This window comes from Sander vitreus, chromosome 3 (assembly GCF_031162955.1).
Source record: "Sander vitreus isolate 19-12246 chromosome 3, sanVit1, whole genome shotgun sequence".
NCBI lineage: Eukaryota > Metazoa > Chordata > Actinopteri > Perciformes > Percidae > Sander > Sander vitreus.
The window spans coordinates 7514132-7528638 of NC_135857.1; the positions used below are offsets into that span (position 1 = coordinate 7514132).

Here is a 14507-nt window from a genome sequence, read left to right on the forward strand (position 1 = left end):
CTGCTCGCAAGATTCCCATTCCATTTTGGTGAATTATGACACTCAAACTGCACCACTGACAAATAGCAAGTCCTCCGGACAACATTTGACCCTATTGGCTGATAGGTCGGTCACTTTTTATTCAAAATTTGTGGGACATGGGAAGAAAAGTCTAATATTTAATCTGTAGTGATCCGTTGCTGATGATATATTCTTAGTGTTGCCCTAACTGTAAACTAAGCTAATGTTCTCATGTGGCTAGCGCAAAGTGGAGAAAACTAGCTAATAGTGCGTTCCATTTACCTAGGAACTCAGAAGCCCAAGCTGGGAATGATGTCACACCCGAGTTGCGAGACTGCGTTCCATTTACAAGTCAGATTTTCATTGTTTACATTAGCTCTAGCCAGGTTAGCCATTGTTAGCAATACTAGTTGATAAAAACGCATTACGCTGTTCTGTGCATACAAACAGCGTAGCAACATGTCCACAGATAGAAGTTGGAGAGGACTGTGTGTACGACTGATTTAGTGAGACACAAATAACAAAGAAGTGCTAATAGCTGTATGTTACTACAGCTTTCACTGTTGTTGACGCACAGGGCAGCCATGTTGGATTTTGAGCTTGGGGTACTCGGTGGTTGTCCGAGGTCCGAGCTCGGAAATCCGAGGTCAAGGGTCGCGTTTCCAACTTTGACCTCAGAAAATACGACTTCAGACTACAAATGGAACGCACTATAACTATGCTTAATGAATTATCCCGACAGAAACCCATCTGAGAAATGGAGAAGCATTTGGGTTCTATGTGCGGTGTGGCACCATCCACTTCTATACAACCCTGCGCTCCTAGTATCAGCTGCTCCACAGAAGTAAAATGGTTTTCAGACAGTTATGAAACAAAAAGTGATGGTACAAATATGTCTCTTATATAAAATGTGAATAATGTTATTGTCCAGTTATCAAACAAGCTAGTTGCGCAGCAAGTATTCACTAGCATGTTCCCGGTTGGTTAAAAACAACAGTGGCTGGCGATTTAAGGAAATTACTGAACCTTTTTTCAAAAATCTAACAATATATTTGTAAGCCATATTTAAAGATTTACATCTTCAGTAGGAACCAACTGGCTTAGTGCTAAGAGCTGTGATGACACATGAGCCGGCTCCATTCAATGAAGAAGACGTGAGATGTGAGTGAAAAGCTCCAAAAAGCTTTTTAAGAGGACTTTTGAGCTTAGAGTATTTAGTTATACATAGAATTCCCAGAGGTCAAAAAATGCATCGTTGGTTTCGGTCCTTCCATGGTTTCTGTTGGGAAAAATGTAGAATAACACCAGTTCTTTCCTTGAACATGCTGGTTGAGGATACAATACAAATGACTGGTGCCCAAAGTCAAGTACATTCCCCGTGAAAAAAGGAGAGCACATCAAACTTAAATGTAAACACAGATGACATGTAGACGACAAGCACAAGGACAAAGTCTCTTCATTACTAAATTCTGGCAAGTACTCAAAGCAAGTCAAATTAAACATAAGACAAGGCAAAAAGCCTGACAGAGGGAAGCTCAAACCTCATGGAAATAAATTTGCTTGACGGCAGTCCTCTGCAAAACAAATCTATCAAACCTCAAAAACAAAAGAGTTAAATGGAGAAAAAGGCTTTGCTTTTCATGGCGGCGCAGTTAGTGGATGCAATCATCCTCCCCTGTGAGGAAGAGATCATTAGCCAGCAAAAGGCAGAACAACTTTTCAGGCAAACAAAGAGTGCGCAGATGATGATGATGAGAGTCCTCGTGTGTACAGCGTAGCAGTTCATGAAATGCCACAGCTGCAGAGAAGCCAGCTGCAGAGGAGCCCACTTTAATCAAATGGCACTTGTCCCAAAATGGAAAGAAGGACAAGAAGGGAAAAAAAAGAAAAAAGGCTGGGACTTTTGTCAGGACTCCGCATCAATAGGCAATAAGTAAAAACAGTGTGCACACATACTTAAACTTTTTGGCAATACATTGTACTATGGCAATACATATCATTGTGGTGTACTATATGTAAAGAAGAGAGGAAGAGTGACAAAGAGAGAGGCTGAAAAAAAATCTATTATCATTGCAACCTCAAGTTCTTTGGCTCAGTTCCAACCAAACAGGGTGGCTGCTCAAGCCAAACTGCTGCGTGCATGCAACCAGCAAAGTCGAGTGGTTAATAACGGAGCAGCTGTGTGTGCAGTCAAGTTACACTATGCAGTTTGTCAAACTATGACCAAACCCTGTGAGGATCTGCCATAGGAAGCTGCAACTGAGTGTTTGGAACATGTTTCCCTGCAGGACTTTGGGTTATTAACTGTGTGGTTGTGTCCAACTGGCCACAATTGTGGTCAACTTTGCATGCAAGACAAACTGCCACGGTGTAATGAGGGTGGATGCTGACAGCGCCGCCGTCGTCTTTCATTTGGCTGCCATGTCTTTATCGGGCGTAGTAAGTGCCCTGGGTCGCCCCGCCGCCTTCTTTTTCTTCTTCCTCCTCCTCTTCATCAGATCTATCGAAGCAGTGTCTCCGGCCAGGGGGGCTGGAGCAGGAAACAACAAGTAGCAGCTGATGTTATTATCAAAAAAGTGAGCGGAGAACAGTACTGTGTCTAAGAGAGCTCAATGCACTGCAATGTAAAAAAAACACAAGCAAATGTAGAGATCATCATCGGAGCAGTGAACAGTGTGATTCTGATGTTATTGGAGATATTAGCACAACTAGCATTTTGCTATCTACTAGTTAAATTTGTTTTTAGTGTCCCCAAGAGTTTTTGGTTTTGTTGGGCATCATTTTCATTGTGTTCTACTTGCAGCGTTTCTGTATTTGTCTATTTGTGAATTCTTCCCAATTTGCTTGTGTTTTCTAAATGTATGTCTTTGTTTGCCTGCGCTTTGTCTTCTTGTATTACAGCATGTTGAGCCATCATAGCCACCACACACTATTTGTACGTTTAACCATGTTGTGAGGTCAGCCTGCTAATAGTGGGCACAAAAACTCATGCAATGTGGTACAACCTTTGCATGCAAAACGGTTTTGTGTTATCGTGGTTAGGAGACTAAATCAATGCAATTTAAGTACCAAATACAAAACACTGTGACACATGTGATTCCCTCCTCTCAAAATGTTACAGTTGTAAAGTCAATCAGCTATACTGAAATAGAAACCTAAACATGATTAAAATATTTTTTTCATCATCTCCAATACATTTTTTTTTTTGTTGAAAAATTCAATCCCTATACCAGTCTACATTTAGGATTATCTTACATTCAAATGGCTTCAATACTGCAAGTGCAAACCGGGGTTAGTTACTGTGCATCTCAAATGAATTTTCTAGTTGGTGTAAATCAATGCTCGGGGTCTAATTATACCTGCAGTTATAGGGCTAGGAGGAGAAACGTATATTGGCCTCTCTTATTTGACTCCTGTTAGTTTTACCTTTCTGGGGCTGTAAATCAAAGTGCCCAACCAATTGCCCCTCTGGGGACAAATAAAGTTCTACTTGACTCAACATCTCGAAGTGATTCAAGGCTGAGTTAACATTCACGTTGAGTGCAGCTTCTCACCAACTGCACTTCCTGGTGTGAAAAGATTCACAATACCCCAGCTCCCAAAGAGTCCTCAATGAAAGCCTTACTAAACTAGTGAAAGACAGCCACAGAGGTTGTGGTCACTACTGTTCGGCTTGAAACTGAGAAGGTGCAGTAGTAAACAACACAAATTGTTAGCATGCCTAAGACGCATCAAAAATGCAACCGGGAAATTAGAATATTAGCATTTTAAACTGTAAAAGTCTAATCGCCGTCAGACTGAATGGGGAACATTTAATGCGCTGATTGATAAGAGTGGGAAACGCTTTGATTGGTTAGGTCACATCATGCTTCAAAAACACTCTTCAAGGTAAATCCATCTCAGGCAACCACCTACTGCCTGCCTCAGTCACTGTCCGGCCGGTACAGGTACTTCATCATCAGGCTGTCCACCTTCTTCTTCCTCTTCTTATCGTCCTTTGGGTTAAGGGGCTGGCTCTCACTCTGTGGCCTAGCTTCTCCTTCCCCTTCTGGGCTGGACACTTTTCGAACCGGGGCCCTCTTAACACTGCTGGAGCTTCTGTAAGAAATGGTGGAAGCCCCGGAGCTAGACTCTGACCCAGAGTCCGACTCGGAATCCGAAGAGGAAGAAGACGACGAAGAGGACGAAGATTTGTCCCTCTTCTTGGACTTTTTCTTGGACTTCTTGGACCTCCTCTTGGAGCTGCTCCTGTGACGACGGTCGTCTCCTGAGCTGTCAGACTCGGAGCTGTGGCTTCTCTTCTTCTTCTTGCTCTTGCCTTTGCTCTTGCTGCGATGGCGACTGCTGCAGCTGCTGCTGCTGCGGGACGCTCTCATGCAGTCCACTGCCGACGCAGAGCGTCTAAGACTGCTAGCAGGGCGAGGTCCGTCTCCATAGCCGATACTTTTGCTGTCGTCCTTCTCATTCTTGGATTTTTCTTCTTCACCCTCTGAGTCTTCCAAGCTCCTGCGCTGGAATTTGATCGGCTTGAAATTCAGCACCTCATTGATGGCTTTCTCCAGGTCAGGGTCGAGGTAGTTGCGATGACTGACTGGTTTGATATCCAAGGTGTCGATCGGGTCATTATCAGTAGTTGATGATCGGGCCCGTGGTGGTGGCATGGAGATACTGCGGCCAGTGGACGAGTGAGGACTGTACGCCGACCTCTCGGTGAAGGCCACACTGCGACTATCATCCATATCAACATCAAACTCGCTCAGGCGGCAGCTGCGTCCCAGCGACATATGGGAATCAGCTCGGCTAACACTTCCAGGACTGCGTCCTCCAGAACGTCTGCTAAAGCAAGGGCTACTGGGACTGCTGCCATACAGCGACCGCCTGCCTCTGTCCTCATCTAAGCGCGAGGTGCTTTGGCGGCGTCCAAGTGGGCTTGACAGACCTAAGCTGATGGTAGACTTGGCATCGTTCTCTGGACTTAACCCAAGACGTGTGGAGGCCCGACTTGGTGCAGGGTATGAAATGACCGATTCTTTGTCGAAGTCCCCCCAGCGGCTGTCCATGCCTTTCCTGGCTCGGCTGTTGGCCTCTGAATAGGCCTGGGAGATGACTGATTCTCTGTCATTCATGTCATCCCCTGCCTGGGACTTCCTCCTGGAGCTGACTGAGTAGGTGTCGTGCTGAAGATCTGGGTTTTTGGGTTTAGCCTTATGGAAGGATAGAGCGTCTTCGGACTCTGCACTCTCCTTCAGCCCCCTCAAGAGGGCACCCCCTTTGCCACCGATGGAATCAAGGTTGGAGCGTTTTCTGTAGCTGAGCGAGCTCATCACTGACATTGGCCTGCTTGGCTCTACCTCTTTGCCCTCTTTATTAACTTCTTTCCATTCCTTACCCTCTTTCCACTCTTTCCCTTCCTTTGCGTCTACATTTACAGCAAATCTAGAAAAAAGCAATAATGGAAAGGACAGAGGAATGAAGACAGTAGGTGAGAAAATAACAACGTGGGTCAAGTGGAGGTGAGTGAAGGAAGAGAATAAGAAACAAATGAATGAAACTTGACAAATAAAAACAGAAATGTCATGAAATGTAGCAAAATGAGAGTACAGCAATGAAAAAAGAGGAGTTTAAGGAGAGTGCAACTGGAGACAACTGACTAACAAGGTTTTTTTTCCTGCACTGAAATGAGACACCAACATCATTTTATTGCCCACCAAGGACAAATGAGGACACAGTAATGATAAGAATGGGAAAAATCACAGCTTAAGCACGCTACAAACTAACTTTAAAGCAATTTAAATGTTTTGGCCACATTCATATAGTCATTTAACTAAAAACCAGGTACAATACATCTGCAAAAAGTATCAAACATTATTGAGAATTTGAGAAGCAATGCTGACTGTTGCTTTAAATGGTTGAAACCTAAATTCCATTAAATCATAGCACCTGACAAAACAGAAGAAGAATAGCATTCTACCGCTAGACAGCTACAGCTTGGAGAAAAGAAAGAGTATGTGCTACTTTGTTTCTTTTGGGTTTGCCTGACTGATAGTGTTGAGGTTTAGGTAACCCTAACCATTGTGTTCCAACAACATCACAGGCTATATGTACTGAAACACAATTAGTGCTAGCAAAAACTTTGCAATATGTGACTTCAAAATACATATTTTTCCTAACGAGCACGATATTGAACTTGAAGGTACTGTATGTTTAATACTTATCTCAAACAATGAATCCCTGTGAGCATTATAGGCACTTCAGTAACATCATTTGGATAAACTCTGGCTGAAAATGATTCCCATATCAAAGCTTTAACAACATGTTTTTTTGTTCTATTCTTTGTTGAATGACTGAGAGAACTGGGCAAGAATTCCAATGTACTCGTGTACCTGTGAAAATGGCCATTAAAGTCACTTGAACTTTAAGCTACTACTACAAGGGGCAGTGTTGGCTAGCTCGGTGAATCAGTCAGTGTTTGTCTGTGGGGAAATGCAACTAAGAGAGATTTAAAAACTCCAAAGTTTTAAAAGTTGGGAGTGGCTCGGCTGAGGGAGGGGAGTTAAATCTTCTGGTAAGGAGACAAATCTGGGGCAATCGAAGCTGTCAGCTGGCAGACACATTCATTAATCTCAGCAAGCAGCTCAGGTAGACTATGCCAGCTGGCCATTGGGCATGTCGATAAATCTACCATGGAGGTGGTTTGTTTCTAGAAAAACAAAAGTTCCCTCTTCACAGAGCGGGCGACAATAAAGACAAAGCAGCTTGAAAATACATTTAAGTAATAGCAGCCTCCTCATTTCAGCCACGTACTCTGCTCCGACTGCTTTATTTCCTCTGGGTCAGATCATGTAAATCATTACATCCAGACAGAGTGCAAAAACAGTCAAAGGTGTAGGTAGACTGCTTACTAACTGCTGCTGTAGTGGTAGTAATAGCCGCAGTCTTTGTACTGACCTGGAGCTCTTGAGACTGCCGTCATCTGAGAGGTTCTTGGTGGAACCTTTGCTTTTAGACAACCAGGACTTCACCCCGTCCACACGATCCTCCACCTCCGAGTCTGTGTCTGAATCCCCCGGACTGGTGAGGAGTCAGAGGCAGGACAACAAGTCAGGAGAGACGAGATGGCAAAGGAAGTTATGAATAGAAAAAGTCAGATATGGCCATTCAGAGAGGAGAAAATAAGGTAAAAGCAATGTTAGTGTGAAAGGAGAGTAAACAGTGGTAGAAATGTTCCTGTAATTCTCTGTAGCTGTAGAGCCAGAGTACAAAGAACAGACTGGAAGTGTTAGTGTGGAAGCAAACAAGGATTGTGACATTTATTCTGGATAAAAGACAGCACATGCTCAAAGAGCCCCAGTAAGCACACAAACATGCCTACGAGAGGTTGTATAGATGTAAACACCACACAGCAACTTCTTCCTGTTGTCACTGTTAGAGGAGTGCTCTCTTGGCCCTGCGGTTAGCTGGCACTCAGGCATCCGAAAAACTTTATATCTTTACTCTCGCAAGTGCTGTAGAAGTACCATGACAGGAACAAAACCCACCGATAGCGCTTGAATAATAGGAGCTTTTGTTTTTTTCTTTACAAACTGGCTTTCATTTTTAATAGTTTTGGCTATCACTCCTGTTTGGTTTGATGAGATAATACATACGAAATGTATTGCTGAGATCTGGGAAAGAAGCAACCCTGCTAGACACTTACATTGCACACCAATCAACCATCCAAGCTGACTGGTTACAAGTCCACAACTTTGTTATTTAAATGACTTATTTGAAAGTAAGGAACAAAGTGAATATGAATTGTGGTTCAGGTAATAAATCATTTTAAAATAAGTGGTTGGATGATTTGGTGAAAGTGTAGCAGATTGATATCCGGGAGCTATCTTGATACAACTCAAACTCCAAGATCAATGGCTCCTACACTTCCTCTTTCATTAGACCCTCACACCTTCTATGCCCGCAGTTTGTAACACAGGCTTTCTATTATAGATTTGTAGTCTTCAAGCTCAAACTAATTTTCTCAAAGACATTGTACAACTTATGAACTGACATAGTGGCACTCCAAAAACACAAAAACAATCTCAATACTATGGCCTCACTTTACCATTTCATTTTCTTACACTGATACTTTTTGGCAAAATAAACTTGATCAGTTCCCCCTTTTACCCATATGTAAAATGAATGGAAAGACTAGCGTTTTTTTCGCTGGAGCGCATGAGTGTGTGTGAACGTAGCCTTCTGTTACCACAATAAAAGCAATGATATACAATGGACACTTTCCATCTAAGTAATACCAAAGAACATTGCACCTACACATCAAATCATTTTTATCATTTTTGTTGGGTTCCCTCAAGCCAACCTTGTCTTCTGAGTATGTTTTAGTAATAAGTAATTTTTATTTAGGGCCTTAAACTATCAAACTGTGTTGAAGTTGTCTGCATCTTTTCCTACATTTGTATTCACAAATGTGTTCAATAAAATGGGGCTTCAGAATAGGATTTGGTGTTTGAGGATACTACTGATATTACGGTGTTGTAAAGATGATGCTTGTTTGCTAAAATGCATAGGTATAAGAGAATATGTATGTGTGTAATAAAAATGGAAAACTGGGGTGAATAGTATTGAGATTTTGTGTGTTATTGGAGTACCACTATCTTAGTTCATAAACGTTAGCAGATCAACCCATTCACTCAGAGGATGTGCCCCTTGCTTGCGTTGGACATTGCACAACTGTTTTTATCTGTCTTTGCTAGACAAGTTTTACTTGTAAAACTTGTAAAAGCTGTGTAGATATCTGTGTGACTTAAATAAAACAGAAAATATCTTGCACACTTTCTCACTTGTGCTGGTTTATACTTGTATTTCTGCAATGTTTCAGTCTAAACAGCCCTCATCAGGATATACCTGCATGTAGCTCATAAAGATTAGACCGAAACCACCTACACCAGATTAACACATTGTAAAAGTAGGTGAGAACATGTTCATTTCTATTTGTTTTTAGACCTATAAATGTCACCATAACCAATGAAAACCTATGTTGGAAAAAAACTAAATGTCTTTGAACTGCACAGCAAAGTGGCAGAAAATATCCAGATTTACCTTTCAACTGGTAATTATTTTTCATCACCAGTCCTGCACAGACACACAGCCATAAGCATACACTCATAAATTCAGTTCTTGACAGAATGATCTGGTACACAGCTGGGCACTGCACCGTTTTCCTCTCAATTATCATTACACATTCACAAAGCCACTGTGAGCCATGGAGTAAAATAGAGGACTTGTCATAAAATTTGACACGGATGAAAAGAGCGCAACACTCATTAAGTGCCGTCAAAGCCCAGTGCTTGTGTGGGGCTGTGAAATTAAGTTGAAACAGCTTAATAGTCCTACAGAGACATGGTGGCTCAACATCTCTGCATCTGTTTCAGAAAGCCTCCCATCTTGTCAAGGAAGAGAGAGAAAAAAAACATTACGTTATGCAGCACAGAGCTCAGAAAGGCCCAGTACCACATATAATTAAAATCATTATCAGTCAGAGACAAAAAGCTCCCTGGATTTCAAAGGGGGTATTTCAAATAATGGCTTGCCCAGTAAGATCCAAATGCATAGCCTGGTAGCTTTTATGGAATACAATAACCTTGGACGGTAATGCTGGGGCAGCATTCATGCCAGAGACGAGGAGGGAGGGATGGGAGGAAGGACGGGGGCGACGGACTCTTAAGCTGCAATTAGCTTTGCAAAACATGCCTCTACTATTAGACAATCTGGGGATTGGCTGCTGCCTACTGTTATGATGACAGAGCAGCCAAATGTCTTTGTATTTGGCACTTTGGACTTATCAGAAAAGATTGGATAAACATCACTCAATGAGGGGGGGAGGTCACTCTAGCGTCAGGGAGCAGACTTTGTACTAAAACACTTTGCCTCGAGGCATTCACCTTGCTACGAGCAGATATTGGAGTAAAATAAATGAAATACGTTGACAGTAAATGTTTTGCAGCTATGTTCAGTATGAACTTTTTGAAACTTTGCAGATGTGTTCATTAAAAACTGTTTCATAATATGTCTCTATTCTGCAAAACATTCTTATCTACAAACATTATTGCCATGACACATTCAGAGCACATAGATATAGACCTCTCAGGTCTATAGCCAAACACATTTGTGGGCAATATGTAATTGCGCACTTCACACATGGTGTCAACCACAATTTATGTCCTTGACCAGCATACCATTAGTTAAGCCCTGCCGAAAGCCTGGGGGAAGCAAATAAACAGTGCTGAGGAGACATTAATTGTCTGTGACATTCTGCCGCCATTGGTTGTACATCTCTGTTACACTCTATTACATTCATCATTAGCTTCTATGGATCCTCCTGCCCTGCTCTGCTCTGCTTAGCGTTGCTCCTCTGTGTCCCTGGTTCTTATAGACACCACTGTTTATGCCTCCGATATATGAAACTGTCGAGCCAGTGAAGTCCCTGTGGCTTTGGAGCACAGACAGCCATATGCATCCTCTCCAAGACCATCAGCAAACATACGCTTGGAAAACTCCTCTCATACACAGTGTCACATGACAAGGTAACACAGTTCATCTGTGCTGCAAAACTTCCAGTGCAGTAAGCAGTGAGTTCAGTGCAATATGAATTGCGCATATTATATATTAGCTATACTAAAAGCCAACTGAAGTCACAACAGCCATCCCTTTGTGGAGTCAAATAACTGGGCTAAAGTGATTTGCATTTTGAGTTACTTTTTTCTAATACTTAAAAGTTAGAAAGAAGGTCTTTGGAGATACATTAGTAATTTTTTTGTATCCTCCAAGCCTCGGAGTTGGCAGGCCGAGAACAGGTTTGATTGACAGCTAAGCCAGCTAAGCCAGCAGTGGCACGAAACACTAGGACAGGCAGTATTTTGCTAGCAGTTGTATTGAAGAATACAGAGCACAACATTTAGCATCTAAACTGACAGATATTGACATTTAAAGGTACATTTGTAAGCTGTTTATTGTGCTACAGATACTGTAGATCAGCCCTGTTTTAAATCGTAAAATGGCAAAAGCAAGAGGGACTTTTAGAGGTAGAGAGTTTTAGAGTAACATGAACGCTGGTTATTATTGATATTTTACTTGAGCCATTTTGTTGGATTTAGGTATTTTGATGTACATATTTTATATAATATATTAGAGAAGTTTGTATTCATGTCATTTAGATTTTCTATTGTTTGAATTTATGTTCTATGTTTTGCGTCCAGCTTTTATCTTCTTGGAACCATGTTGGAAATAAGTGTTCTCACTTCAACATGTTATCCTTTGGAATGGTGTGTTTTGTAGATGCATGAATATCAAATGAAGCTGACTAGTTAATTAGCTACCTAGCCTGCAATTTTCCCTTGGTGGATATTGGAGATTTAACAAGCTATGGCTTAGACAAACGCGTGTTATCCGTCCACGGAACCTGACTAAAGTCAATATATGTTATTAGCAAGTCAAAAATACATCAAAAACTGATTACATCAATGAATGTTTGTTAGAGCTATAACACTAGTCCTTTTCAGCTAGTTATCAAGCTGCAGCTAACTTTCTTTATAAAAGGAAAACAGCCAACCAGTGCAGATAATGTTGCTAACAATGTTAGTTAGCTAAAGCTGATAAGAGGTTTACAGATACATACTTGTATTTCCTTAAAGTGCTCATATTATGCTTTTTGGCTTTTTCCCTTTCCTTTATTGTGTTATATATCTTTTTTGTGCATGTAATAGGTTTACAAAGTGAAAAAGTCCACCCCAAAGGGAACTTACCATCTCCAACAGAAAACCCTGTTCACAAACTGTCCAAACAGCTCTGTTGTAGTCCAGCCTTTACTTCCTTGACAAACGTGAGTCACTCTGTAACACACGTTATAATGCTCGCCTAGCTGCTAGTGTGGCACGATCTCATACTCTGCTTCTGACTGACTAGTAGTCCTTACCTAGCTACTGCGCATGTGCGACTCTCAACAAAGCTGGAACAGAAGTGTGATGCCTCACTCTGTAGCTAAAACAGAGAGCTCAACACACAGGGTGGAAAGAGGAGCTGCAGCAAAGTGCAGTACAACAAAAATATGGTGTTTATTGAAAATTAAACCATGTAAACCTATTCTGATATAACCTCTAAATACAATTATGAACCTGCAAATGAACATAATATGAGCACTTTAACATTATCTTCCATTAGCTGCACTGTTAGTTAATGGAATACTTCATAAAAGTGAATAAGCTAGATCAGTGGCTCCCAAACCAGCCAAGGACGCCTAAATTGACGTAAATTTGTCCACGGACCCCCCATTTCATAAGATTTTGTCCCAGGGACCGCCATCTCCCAATCTGATAGGAGTTTTGCTTTTAGATGTTTTATTACAGAAAGTGTATGAAACCCATGACCAAAATAGTTGACGTCTTTCTTTTGGGCTTTGACAAGTCCTCACAAGAGAACACTGGTTATGTCATTTACAGAGCAGGTATTTGTTGCCGAACAACCAATAAACCCCAATATAATTTCAGTGATATTTTAAAGCCAAAGTGTTCCAGCATTAGATAGATGCATTTTTGGATTGTATGTATTAGAGCAGCTTAATACAAATTTAATCAAACTGTATTAATATTTATATAGTCAAATGTACAGCTACATAATTTATATTTCATGAAAATAGAAATGCATGTGATGTCTTATTCAAACATCTGGAAAGCCTAGCTTTTCTTCATTCAAATGGGGCAGTGCTAACAGCTCATTACAAATCAAAACACAAAAGCCTGCACTCTCCCGCTCGGATGAATAATCCCTCGACACAGACATGGCACTGGGATGGCTAAGAGCCAGAGGTTAACGCTGTGTGTGTGTGCGCCACAGCTTTTTGTAAGACATTTGAGGGTTCTGCATTATTAAGCAAGTGCGAGTCAAAGATTGATGAGGAACACACCTTTTTTTTCTCCTGTCAGTAAGGGCAGTCACCGAGCCACAGTCACATCCAGCCCTAGAGGGGGCGGATGAAATATTTAGATAGCCTAGGGAGCGAGAGGCTGACTCGGTCACAGACTGCTGTTCAAACACAAGACAGCAGTGTCCGACAAGACGCCCTCAGACCAAGGCAAGGCAGGAAACACAGCTGGATACCCCCCCTCCCGGCTGTGTAAAGGAGAACTGGGAGGAAGACCTTGGGCCGCGGGGGATGACCACAAAGATCATGACACTTGTACCTTTCAATTCGTAGCTTTGCAAAGCGGTTAACCATACAGGGAATCTGAGGAGGGAGGCTTGTTTCATGCTGGGGATCAAGTAACATATTGTCAGTGGTATTCATGCATCTCAGCATGTGAGGCCATGCAATGAAGAGTGGAGTAAACTGTGGGTTATGAGCAAATCTCTGAGCACTGTTGATGATGCATTATCCCCAAACCTTAACACTTTCAAAGGAAAACCACCCCTTGGATTAACTGTATCTCTGCGTCTACCATGAGGCACTTCTTCCCGTTTGAATTTTTAAACATGTGTGGATCTGGAACTGAGCCATTGCTCTCAGATTCTGAGGGCCTGACACCAAAAGCTGATGTCTGGAAATAGATGAAAATTATCTCAGGAATCAGGGGAAATCACCAAACAACAAAGTTGGCCCAGAATGCCAGGTGCATTCCAAATATCTTTTCTGTTTTGTTTTTTTCAGTCAGGGGGGATTTTTCCATCAAATATCAGCTCTTTTCTACAGTGTGGCAGCCATAAGTGATGGACTAACTGGACCGAAACTAAACCCAGAAAAAAACTTGGGGTTTTCTCTCTCCACTAAATGCTCAAAGATAGTGCATCATTCCCAGTGGTGCAACAAAAGAAAAGAATAAAACACAGGTTCCTCACGCTCTGTTCTGCCTTTTCTGATACTTTGTCACCATGTCTTGCAAACTGGTCATGATGATGATGGGTGGAGGGACAGAAGAAATGAAAACACAGAAAAACAAAAGACAATAGAAAAGAAGAACAGGAAATAAGATTCAAGTAAAAAATAATACATAAAACGTGAATGATGCATAAAAATATCTCAATAAATATATGTCAGTTTTGTTTTCCCCTTTGGCAGTATGCATCATGTTTGTAGGGGCATTGACTCAGCATGCCACCTCATCCTGATCTTTTGTCTTGCATACAGGGAGAAGAAAGACTTACAGAGCGTATTCTAATGACTCAGAGCTGTTTACTGCTGCTGTGTGGAGAAGAACTCTCACTATATTTGTACGGTGTTCAGCAGGCATCTCAGAGAGTGTCTACATTTTCTTACCAAGGAGCCCCAGAGAGAGGACTGGACTGGACAACTCTAACCAAATTCAATCTGCTGATGAAGACGGTGAGATGTGGTTGAAAGCTCAAGAAAATGGTAGTAAGCAAACCTTAAGTCAAGATGACTTGAACTTGAACTATGATATTAATGTTTTCCAAATAGGTTGAGGGGGAAATCTTGCTGATTATCATTCAGCTGACAGTTGAAC

The 14507-nt window shown here is 41.7% G+C and overlaps 1 protein-coding gene across 5 annotated transcripts in view; it reads right to left on the reverse strand.

The window, feature by feature from the left end:
• Positions 1-1439: 1439 nt before the first annotated feature.
• Positions 1440-14507, reverse strand: part of myo18ab (myosin XVIIIA b) — a 163054-nt gene continuing 149986 nt past the window's right edge. For 3 of the 5 annotated variants that reach the window (XM_078245834.1, XM_078245833.1, XM_078245836.1), the window contains 3 exons: positions 13882-13926; positions 6949-7071; positions 1440-2530 (listed from right to left, as the gene is read on the reverse strand). In XM_078245834.1, the coding sequence (XP_078101960.1) occupies positions 2428-2530; positions 6949-7071; positions 13882-13926 (271 nt within the window). In that variant the 3' untranslated portion in view covers positions 1440-2427. Of the gene's footprint in view, positions 2531-2576; positions 5437-6948; positions 7072-13881; positions 13927-14507 lie in introns of those variants that run through there. The other 2 variants (XM_078245837.1, XM_078245835.1) reach the window with 2 other exon arrangements.